Source organism: Epinephelus fuscoguttatus, linkage group LG22, assembly GCF_011397635.1.
Source record: "Epinephelus fuscoguttatus linkage group LG22, E.fuscoguttatus.final_Chr_v1".
In the NCBI taxonomy this organism is placed as follows: Eukaryota; Metazoa; Chordata; class Actinopteri; order Perciformes; family Serranidae; genus Epinephelus; species Epinephelus fuscoguttatus.
The window spans coordinates 4161850-4173996 of NC_064773.1; the positions used below are offsets into that span (position 1 = coordinate 4161850).

The following is a 12147-nucleotide window of genomic DNA, read 5'->3' on the forward strand; positions in this document are numbered from 1 at the left end:
ACATTAATGCTAACACTGACATGCAAACATTTCTTAGTAACAGTATATCTATTTGTGTATCCGAGTACTGAGAGTAATGTAAGTAAAACCAACTTTAAAACTGTTTAGCAAGTGTATATCATATTCACATCTCAGTTTAGCATGTTAGCATGCTGTAATATTTGCTAAAGGATGCTAACATAGCATACAGATTGAAGTTATTTAGTTATTGCTTTTTCAGAAGACACAAGTTTTTGATGAACTTTGTACTGTTTTGTAATGTTGTATATTTTGTATTTCTTCTTACATTTTTTAAATCACATGATCCACATTTTTACACTTTAAAAAACTTTTTAAAACTTTGACTATGAAACAGAACCTTGCTAGAAGAAGTATTATCAGAAAAACATAATTAAAGGTATAATATGTAGTTTTTCCACGTAAAAATGTCTAAAAACGACTAAACCAATATTATAAATTTAGTTTAGTTGTGTACTTTGATCACTTACAGAAATGTTTCCAACAATTTTTCAAACCCAGATTTATCGAAATATTAATCATTTCCACCAGTGTACTGCAAGTACTGCTGCCTGTCAGGACACCGGCGCTCCGGCCAGCCACGGTCAGTTTCAGTTTCACGGAGTGAGGCACGTCAGATCTGTATCTGTTATATGACTACAACTCCCATGATCCCACGCTACTTTGTGACGTCATCCAACTCCGTCTTCTGTTATTGTTTTGGTTTGAGACCCCTAGCGGCAGAAAATTACATATTGCACGTTTAAATGCCAAATGCTAACCTTACTTTCTTTGATATTAACGTTACTTTTTTATGCTAACGTTACTTTTTTATGCTAAACTTACTTTTTTTGCTAACATTAGTTTTAATACTAACCCTATTTTTTTTTAATGTCGATCCTACTTTTTTAATGCTAACCTTAGTTTTTGTAATGTTCAGGTTACTCTTTTACACTTACCGCACTTTTTATATGTTAACATTACTTTTTTATGCTAACGTTCCTTTTCATGCTAACGTTACTCATTTTATCCTAACCTATCTCCATCACAACAGTAGAAAACAAACAACGTTCACATTTTCTTTCAACAATTTCCTTTATATTCTGTTAAAATTTAAGTTTTATTTGGATGGAAATGATTTAAGGATCTCAGTCACTCCTGGGTGCTGACTCTGATCCAAAGCTGGCCTGGTTAACATGGCACCATTTTTTTTAAATAATGGGAAACATTTTGACTTGGAACCAGATTTTTTCCAGCAGGGAAAAATCCCAGAAACTCTTTTCTTGTTCACACGACAAAGAAGCTTAAAGAAACACAAAACATTTGGCCTAATTTTCTCTCTGGCTTTATATCAAAGGAAATGTTGAAACTCTTCCAGACCTAAAATAAAGGAGCTTGGACAATAACCAAAACTCGCTGCCCAAAATAAAACTTAACTGACGTTTCAAACTGATCCCAGACTCTCGGAGTCCATTCATGTTGTGTCAAAGATGATTAAGGCTGTCATAGATTCAGACTTGGTTCTCTGAGAGAAGTTCAGCCCACATGACGTTTATCTGGAGGGAGGAAGAATAAGACAATTACAGTGTCAAACCCTTTTATTGTTATGGCTAAATCTGGTGGATGGAGCAGCTAGCAGCCGAACTCAAAGGTCTTGATGTGACACACTGTTGGTCTCATGGTAGACAAAGATCATCCATATTCCCTAAGTCTGTGATTGGAGCTCTGCACAGGTTGACACCAGCAGCTGATCCTGATTCAGTAAAATTACCTCCAAGTTTAAAGATTTAAAGCTCCTATAACAATTTAGCAACCCAGTACGTAGCTTTTAGGCCTTGTCCACATTCCATTTTTGTAAGCATGGTTTTTTCCCGCCTTTGTTCTCAGTATAGTGGAAGAGTAACTGTACATTTATGTTTAACATGTAAAAATCAACACATTCTCACTCTGACCTCGTCACACTGACGTTTGGTCATGGACTTTCCATGTCCAGATACGACATCCAAGGTACCCTGGGTTCGTTGGTTGTTGACGTTCTGGGACACCGTGTCAAGTTCAGCCTGTTACATGCATTGTCATCTTTCAAAATACTTTTCTGTTTTCACAGGAAATTTACAGTTAGCATACAGTCTCTTTCAAAATATATGCACTACGTCAGTACAACACGGGAACTGGAATTGACGTGGGTTTTTTGCCATCAACAACTAATGCACCCCTTCATCGCCTTAACTTTTGTTCATGTTCCGCCGCGTTTACCTCGGGAAGTGCCCATTGGTCCGACAGCCCATTGGTCCGACAGCCCATTGTTTCGACCATATTAAACCCATTGTTCCAAAGTCCCGTTGTTCCGAAATCATCATGATGCCCTGTGGTTAAGGTCTGGTTAGGTTTTAGGCACAAAAACCACTTGGTTAGGGTCAGGAAAAGATCATGGTGTGGGTTAAAATGAAAAAGAAAGTGACAAACACATAAGCCGTGAGCCTGCTCCGCCTCAAGCCGGTCGCGGCGCACCATACGCCCGCCGCGAGCCGTTCAGCACCGCCAACAGTCGGACTAATGGGTTGTCGAACCAATGGGCTGTCGAACCAATGACATGGACCCGTTTCCCTCTGACGCTACCGCCAAGTGCCATTAAACTCTAACGGTGACAGGCCTTGTGTCATGCTGATGTTAAAGGTCGGTTGTCATTAGCGTCTGATGCCGCAAGCTCAAGCTTCCGACAACTTCGGAGTTGGACTTTGTTTGTAAAAAACCCTGTTGTAGCAAAATCAGAGGCAGCACTAATTTAGTTTAGTTAGTTCACAAAATGTCTCCTCATTTGTGACGCTTCACAGAGGAGAAAACAGCGATCACTCTGTAGTTATAAGCCAAAAACCCTGGACAGACATCTTCACCCTGGACAGAATTTTACTAAAGGATCATTTTAGTGACCTTAAACGCTGTTTGGTTGTGCATGAAAGGCCAAAACGTGTTTTTTTTTTAAAGTACGTTTTCAAACATACCTGTGTTCGTGTGGACTAGGCCATAGTGGTATCTATCAGTGAGGTTTCTTAACTGAAACTAATTTCTTGTGTGCCAAGCGTGTATGAAAACTACAATAGCCAGTGTATGATTTGTCTGTTTGGGGCTACTGTAGAAACAACATGGTGGATCCCTTGGATGAGGACCCTAAATGGATTTACTAATTAACCTGTTTTTTAAATGGTCTGATTTTCTTCTTCTATTCCTCTACTCTGAACTGCATTTTGTAAATAAAAAGTGCCTTATATATAAAGCAAGCAGTTATTATTGTTAGTTATTAATATCACTACTATTGTAGAATTCTCCATTTATTGTAGATTAAAAAATGAATATTAAAAATAATCATGTGTAGTATTGCAATACGAATAGCCTAGTAAGCTAAAAAATAATTGTATACGTCATAAAAAATATTAAATAATGAAAACACATTTCAATGTTGTTCAAATAGCCACTTTATGCAGAGAATGCAGTTGTAGTTTCCACACGTGGTCACCAGGTGGCAGCATTTAACCACTGTCTGACAACCTGCTCTGTTCTACAATCAGCGCATTGAAAAAGATAATCCTTTTTTTTCGTTCACTGGTTTGTGGCATATTCTTTCTGTTAAAAGTTTAAGTACCTAAATTGCAGGGCTGGTTGCATTGGCTGCAGCTCTTTAGCTTTTAAAATTATCACAAAAACACTCAAAGCTACGGAAGCGTATTGCATTCACTTGACAAATAAAAAAAGTCCTATTTTTCTGAGTATTTTTTTCTGTTTTTCCTGAGTAATTTATTTATTTTTCCGTTTTTTGGTGTAATTTTTTTCTGTTTTTTATTTGAGTAATGTTTCCCCTGTTTTTCGTGGTATTTTTTCTGTTTTTTTTTTTTTGTGGTATTTTTTTTCTGTTTTTTGTGGTAATTTTTTTTTTCTGTTTTTCGTCGTATTTTTTTTTCCTGAACGAGGAGACACTCTCACCTGACACCTGCAAGTGACGGGTGTCTGCGTTAAGTCGACAAACTAATGATAACACCATCTATATGACTTAAAGACAAGAGTATCTCCCAGTGTCTCAAACCCAAAACAAAGTAAAACTGGATTAAACTAAACAAGTCATGTCTATATCGAGCTCTCAAGAAAGGAATGAAAGCGTCTGTTGTTCTGTTGCTCTCTTAACTTCGAAATACTCCGAAAAACAGAAAAAATTACCCTGAAAAACAAAAAAAAAATCACGAAAAACAGAAAAAATTACTCAATAAAAAAGGATTTTTTCTTATTTGTCAAGTGAATGCAATACGCGTCCGTACAAAGCAGCATAAAATGCACAGTACAAGCACCTGGAATTTATATTTAAGTCCAATACTCGAGTAAATCTATTGTGTAACTTTCCTCCACTGATAGTATCTGCTGTCTTGTAATTTGTGGACAGACCTGAGGGGGCAGTGTTCAGCTGCGGGTCCTGAGATGTGACCGAACTTTAAACCGCAGAAGAAGAAGCTCCACTTTTCCCCACGTGAGAGGACCATCATGTCTCCACCAGGAGGAAAAATAAACAGACCGAAAACTGTAAGAAACTCTGTTTTATATTTTTATATTAAAGACGTGACGATAGAGAGCAAGAAGGGAAGACGTTTAAAGTTTATTTGAGTTAAATAAGATGTAAGCTAACAGCTAGCAGTTAGCATGAGCAGCTAACGTAAACACTGCAGCTTCCCTGTCTAGCTTAGCTCAGTGTTTGTCAGGTTTAAAGATAGTTTATAGTTTTTCTGTGTTTCATGAACCTTACATATATATATTCAGACTGGATCAGAGCAGTTATAATCAGTTACTCTAGTGCTGTACTTAAATACAAATTTGAGGTACTTGTACTTTACTTGAGTATTTCAGTGTCATGCCACTTTCTCCTCCCCTACACAGGGTGTCTGCAGGTCCTGAAAAAGTCCTTAAAATGTCTTAAATGTTACAACAATGAGGCCTTAAATATAATTCAACAGTCTTGAGTTTGAATTTGTGAGGTCTTAACTGCTACAAATATTCTACCCAATTACATTTATCGTTTTTAATTCCTTTTTGTGAAAATGAGTGAAGTCTCTCTTTGTAAAAGTCATTTCTAGTGTTACAAATCTTTAAATGTATAGAAAATACTGTCATTTTACTTCATACTTGCACTGACCTGTTGGCAGAATATGGATTGACTTAACTCTCTCTTGTAACCATATTCCTACATTACACATACCTCTGCATGATTTGTCCAAACATCTGTCCTCTATGTGGTTAAAAGCATCTCGAATGTGTCTTAAAAAGCATTTAGTTTAACTGTCTGATACCTGTAGACACCCTGCTACATCTCAGAGGTAAATATTATACTTTTACTGCACTACATGTGTCTGACAGCTTTAGATACTTTTCATATTAGTTTTTATCCCCTTCCTGTTTAGTGAAAACCATGAATCAGATGTGTTGATGTTGAATGTTTGTGATAAACTGAAGGATGAAGTGTTTCTTTATGTGTTGAGAAAATCCTCCTCCTTCTTAAGCTAAATAAATTATTAAAGGGGAACACTACACTAATCAAATTGGGAATTCCAGTAGGTTACTCCTGTGGCTCGGCAAAGTTCAGTCAGTATTTGTGAGCATGAGCTACTCTGTCTCTCAAAGTCAGAAACCACGTAAGTGAGTCTGATGTGGCGCCATGTCTGCCACCTCCACTCAAAGCAACACGCCAGCACAAATGTATTTTTGATGCTACAAACTTCTGTTATCGTCCAGTCCAGTGGACGTTGTGGCGAAGAACAAATAAAACATGAAAATAAGCAAGTAAAAGGAATAATGAATGAAGATGTTGTTTAGTTTTATTACTATGGAAGCGCATTGCATTCACTTGACAAATTTAAAAAAAAGCATGTTTCATGTAATATTTTCTGGGTTTTTTTTTTTTTTGTTTTTTTTTTGGTGGTAATTTTTTTCTGTTTTTCGTGGTAGTTTATTTTTCCTGAACGAGGAGACGAGATACTTCAAAATCTCGCGAGAAGCTCCCACCTGGCACCTGCAAGTGACCTCTGCATCCATGGTGACTCCTGCTCATGGATGTATTTTGTATCCGTGCTCCTGCTCCTTCTAGTGTAGGCCTGTTGCTCAATGTAACAGGTTAGGTTAGTAACAGGTTGTAACAGCGTTAGCTGACAAACATGTATGGGCATGATTTCAGTTGTCAGCTAATGTTGTTACAACCTGTTACTAACCTAACCTGTTACACTGAGCGATAGGCCTACACTAGAAGGATGCAGTGGAAAACATAGCTAGATTATCATGCCCTGTGTGTAACTAATTACGTGCCTTACGCTTATTGATTCTGTAGTTGAAAGTGTCTAGGAGCAGGAGCACGGATGCAAAATACATCCATGAGCAGGAGTCACCATGGATGCAGGGGTCACCTGCAGGTGCCAAGTGGGAGCTTCTTGCGAGATTTTGAAGTATCTCGTCTCCTTGTTCAGGGAAAAAAAAAAAAAACAACCCGAAAAACAGAAAAAAAATTACTCAGAAAATAAGCAATACGCTTCTGTACATTACGTACCCAAAAATCACATAAATATAATATTTAATATTATTCTGTTAAATCCAAATCACAGAGGTCAGCATCTGTTTTTCTGTAACATGAGTCCCTGACTGTGTTTTAAAACGTGGTTTACTGAAGTATTTTCATCATGAATGAATTGTTTGATCAGTAAAACGCCAACATTGTCATCAAATTGCTTGTTTTGACCAAACAACACTGCTGAACCTTTTTTTTTTCATTTACTGTCACATAAACAGTGTTTCTTAAACTTCTAAGCAACTTTCTGCCATAGAATAAAGTGCTCTACTCATCATCACAGGTGTGAAAGGCTATAAGCGATACGTTTTGACCTTTAACTTCTCATGTTGTCTCATTTAATACATTTTGGAGGCACAAAGAAGCTAAACTGTCCTGATTTACACGAAAAAAAATTAATATTCGAGATAATTAAGGTGTGTGTATGAGATTTTTGTTTTGGTCTTCTTAACCTATCCCATGATGCATCTCACAAATGAGCTGTCAAATTTTATGATGATACATGAGGAAGATTGTTTTCCTGATGTGTTACCAGTCCGCCCTCTGCTGGAGTGAAGGTCACATTGCAAGATGGAGTTTGTTATTTTCCTTCCTGAGGCTCTTAACTCTGTAGGGACCTTTCCAAAACCAGACCTGACCCACTCCCACTCTGCCTCGGAGTGTCACTCTGTTTGTAGTCACCTTCACAGGTGAATGAAGCACCTTCATCAGTGTGTAGGGTGTAAACACAGCAGCAAGCTTTGGGGCACACTTGTATCACTTTCATTGATTTCTGCTGTTGTGTGCTGGACTTTTGGTAGCTTATTCTATCCTTTTGCCAAGTGAATTGATAAATAAGTAAACAAATAAATATATAAATGAAATATTAAAGGGTCTAAAACTAATCCCTGAGATTAACTGGTGATAGTTCTGTTATTTTACTATTGAAAACATCTTCTTGTTTTTCACTCTGATGTTACTGAGCTGCTCATTTTATCAACAGTTCCTGTTACACTTCATTGTAAAATAAACACGACTGCAGTTTTAAAGAGACTAGAGACGTGTCTTTGATCCTAAATACAATGGAGAATGGTACTCTTGATATTGTGATATCCAAAATCTAAGATGATATCTAGTCTCACGCTGTCGACAAAATATCAGCATATCGCCTTGGTAACATAACTTTGGCCCTACAGACATAGACTTCATCTTTAGGTTTTTTAATCCTTCTGTTTGTCGTCTTGCAGGAGCTGGGTAAGAAGCTTTTCAAGCGGCGGCGAGTTCTGAGCAAAGAGAAGAGGAAGAAACATCAGATAGTTGGCGCTGTGGTCGATGAGGGTCTCATCACCGTGCATCACCTGAAGAAGAGAAAGTCAGTGATCAGCAAAACCTGTCAGGACGTTGATTCATATTCTGATGTTAGACTTGACGACTCACTAAGACTTTGCCATGTTTTATTATTTTTAGACTGAAGTTTTACTTGTGATGTTTCAGTCTGACTTTGTGTTTTGTTTCAGGTCGAGCCCGCGGGCGAACATCACTCTGTCTGGAAAGAAGAAACGAAAGCTGCTCAAACAGCTGCAGCACATGCAGCAGGAGAAGGCCGGTATGGAAGGTAAATGGTGACACACTGTTCGCTGTCTCAACTTGCTGCTACCATACACTAGAACAGTGGTTCCCAACTGGTCCAGATTGCTCCTTAGTCATTAGTTCAAGGTCCACACAGCTCATTATATTTAGTGTCACACTTGCGTTTGGCTGCATTGCAGAGCTAGTTTGTTGTCTTTGTCAAGTAGCTGTCACTCACTCTGCAAGAGAAAACGACACTTGTTTCAGTCAGGATGGACCTGCAACCCACCAGCTGGGAACCACTGCACTAGAAGACTTAAAAAAATGTCTAAAGTCTGACACCCTCTCACATTTAAAGACAATGGGCCTCATCCACAGACAGTGTGTAAACACAAATCTGTACTTAAACCGTGCGTACAAATGATGTAGCCCTGGGATTCATCAATATTTTCGTACCTGAATTTGTTCCTTCGCTGCAGACAAATTTAGAACTGCTTCAGACCATGCTTACACATAAATGATGAAGGCCTGGCTGTCTTAAGCAGGATCTCTACTTCTGCGTCAGATCAACGCCATACCCTACGCCATAGCCTGACGTGCAGCTCCCCAGAAATTAACTACATGTCACAGTGACGCAGACCTCCTGTCTGTCTCTGTGAGCTGAAACCATTTCCCTCAGTTGAAACAAAGCTTTGATTTACTTTAATTTCACGGATAAGAAACAATAAATTGTGAAGACAATAAAGCCTCCACAAAAATAACATTTTAAGTCTTGTGTGTGATTTATCCTGGCTTCATATGAGCACAGGAAAAGTCAGCTAGCTCCTAGGCTAATTTATACAATGTAAAATGCCATAGGCTTGTGCTAATAACGTTAGCATGTTATATTTGTTTGGAAAACGTGTTTAGTATAAGACAGTTGTTTTGTCAGTGAACCTTGTGAGCTGTAATGGAGCCGAATTTTAACGTTACCTTTGTTAAATGTTGCTGTTGTCCCTGGATTCATATGAGTAGAGGAAAAGTCTGCTAGCTGCTAGGCTAATTTATACAATGTAAAATGCCATAGGCTTGTGCTAATAACGTTAGCATGTTGTATTTGTGGGGAAAATGTGTCCAGATAAAGACAAGTGTTTGTCTGTGAATGCTGCGAGTTATAGTGAAGCTGATTTGTGTTCTTGTGTTTGAAATTGTCTCTATTAAGCCATGTTTAATGTGTGTTTAATGTCTGTGTTTTGAATCAACTCAACTTTACAGCACTTCACAGAAACGTTCACTGCCGACTAGTGTTTTGGAGGTGTAACTGCAGAGTGACACAGACACACCACTGCACAAATATAAATGCTCACAGCGGCATAGGCCATGGCGTAGGGTCTGCGTAGAGCTGACGCATGAGTATAAATCCACCTTTGGAACACCTTTTAACAAAATGTATAAAGCATTAAAATCGCAATCACTGACAAAACAACAAAATCAGCTGGTGCACACGTGTCATGAATCCGACAGTGAATGTTTCTACGCACATAATAGTAAATGAGACCTCTTGTGAATTTTCAGTAACACACTGTAAGACTGTGCAAAGACTGGGGATCCTGCAGCGTCACTGTTTGACAAAAGGACTACAACTAGATGTCTTTGAGATTATTTCCCATCCTGCTCCTGGTGGAAAATATGACACCAAACTCCCTTTACAAAATATGACACATTAACAGTTCATTATGCGTCCACACAAACATGGGCACACATCTAGTCTTTCTTTGTCTGAACTTGTTTCCTCTGTTGTCGTCTGTGTCCTCAGTTGAAGCTGCGGCAGCACCACAGAAACAGGAGTCATCGTCTGCTCCAACCAAGAAGAAGAATAAGAAGAGAGCAGCCGGACCTAATGATGACATAGAGATGGCTGACGCTGAATGATGATGACAGAGACAACTGTTGTGTCTCAGATATGCAGAGCAGCGTCTCATCTGAACGACATCTTTGAACTGAACTCTGAAGCATGATCGAGTAGTTTTTTACTCTGTGAACAAACGTCAAGTTTTCTCACCATTTGTGTTCAGAGTGACGTTAACGTGTCAGAGTTAACGTGTTGTTATGGAAAGATGCTGGAAGGTGGAAGATTTAGAGAGATGGGAGGCTGTGGGAGACCATCAGTACGAGGAAGATTTAGGGATGATAAACAGGGGAGAACTTGCTGCAAGTAAGAATTATCAGTTAGGAAGTCAAAACTTTAAAATGTTTAGATTTAATCATTTCTACTCAAGTCAAATCTATGAGATAAGTCAAGAGATTGTCTAAGTCAAGTTTTAATTTTGACTTTTTAAATGGAATAATTTTGACAAAGTCAAATATATCTTTTTAGGTCAAACTTATGAGATACTATGTGAAGATTTTTGATAAATAATAGCTCATAATTTTGATGTAAAGACAGATTTTGGCTCAAAAATCTCACAAATTTGATTCAATAAACCAAACAAGTTTGACTTAAATCAAAGTAGTGACGTGCAGGTGACAGTCATGACTCAGACCTGTGTTCAGATTCTTACCTGTTACCTGTTTTTAAAGGTTCTTGTCTTTTTGAAATGGGCTCCTGTCAGGTGACGTCTGCTGTCAGAATAATATTTTATGTCAGAGTTGTTATTCTATTGTGTTTTCAAAGGCATTGTTCACGTCACAGATCCTTGAAGTTTGTAAACAATAATCATTCAGAACTCTACTAACCGCCATATTCATCAACTCTGTATTATTAAACAGTTCATTATTGATAACCTTTAACTTCCTGTGGTTCCTTTTTTTTTCATTCTGACCACATATATATATATTTATATTTAAATTCCCAATAGAATCAATGGAACCTTAAAAAGCCCAAAGTTTTACTTTAATATCAGGTCAGGGGGTGCTGTGTACTTTTCCTGTTGCTGGCTTACAATTTTGTAGTTTTATTTTATTTTAAGACTCAAACTGGAAATAGTGAATTTATTAGGCAGTATTTTCTGCTGCTGATATGTATCCATTAATATAACATTTGAAATTGAAAGAAATATGAAATAGTGAGATTGTCAAAATTATAAATCTGTATCATATCTCTGTATCTTGTAATTATTAACTTAGCAGTCTTATTTAAATCATAAATGTTAAGGTTTTCACTCATATATATATATATATATGCACACATAATTTTGAGATACTTCTGAGTCATAATTTGGAGTCATAAGTCTATATTGATCTTTGATTTTTACCTAATAGTTTTCTCTAGGTAGGCTCCATCTGAAGATTTATTGGATCATTTTTATTTTAACACTCAGAATTTTATAACATTTGATTATTTTCTATACCTTCCATTTTTTTTTTAATTTATTTGTTGTTTTTTAATGTAGCTTTGACTAAGCAACACTTTTTTCCCTTTTTTAAATAGATATATTTTTGGGGAAACAGTCATATTGTGGAAACATTTCATCCAGAGGAAAAATACAACTAGTGAAAAAAATTCCATATATTTGGAAGAGAGAAAGAAGTAAATCATAATTTTGAAGGTTTAATTAGATCATTTTAATTTGAGTTTTAATTACATTTTTTCTGTACCTTCCTTTTTTTAGCTTAATATTTTGTAGTTTTGACCTAGTAAACTTTTTCCCTGCAGCATTAATCACATTCCATACTTTTTAATACAGACAGAGGTTTTATAAAGTCAACTGTTTATCTCTTTTATCTAGCGCATTTATTTGATCATTACCTAAACAGTCTGATTTAAATCATAATTATCTTTATTAAGGTAGAGTTGTGAAACAATATTATGTTATAATGATGTCATACTGCTCTTTTTTCCATCTTTTTACTATATTCTTGCAGAAACAGTAAGGTGAAATTTTTCTAATTACATACATATATATATATATATATATATATATATATATATATATATATATATATATATAATGATTTGAGAGACTTTGAAATCATAATTTAGACTCAAGTCGTTATTTTGAAAGTGAAAAGAAAATCATAATTTTGATCTT

The 12147-nt window shown here is 36.8% G+C and overlaps 1 protein-coding gene across 1 annotated transcript; it reads left to right on the forward strand.

The window, feature by feature from the left end:
• The first annotated feature begins 4420 nt into the window (after window positions 1–4420).
• On the forward strand, window positions 4421–10906 carry lg22h11orf98 (linkage group 22 C11orf98 homolog). Its single transcript, XM_049567323.1, has 4 exons — window positions 4421–4563; window positions 7816–7940; window positions 8086–8183; window positions 9933–10906. Exons 1-4 carry the CDS (start codon window positions 4525–4527, stop codon window positions 10046–10048), a joined length of 378 nt encoding a protein of 125 aa, XP_049423280.1. The 5' UTR covers window positions 4421–4524; the 3' UTR covers window positions 10049–10906.
• The last annotated feature ends 1241 nt before the right edge of the window (window positions 10907–12147 follow it).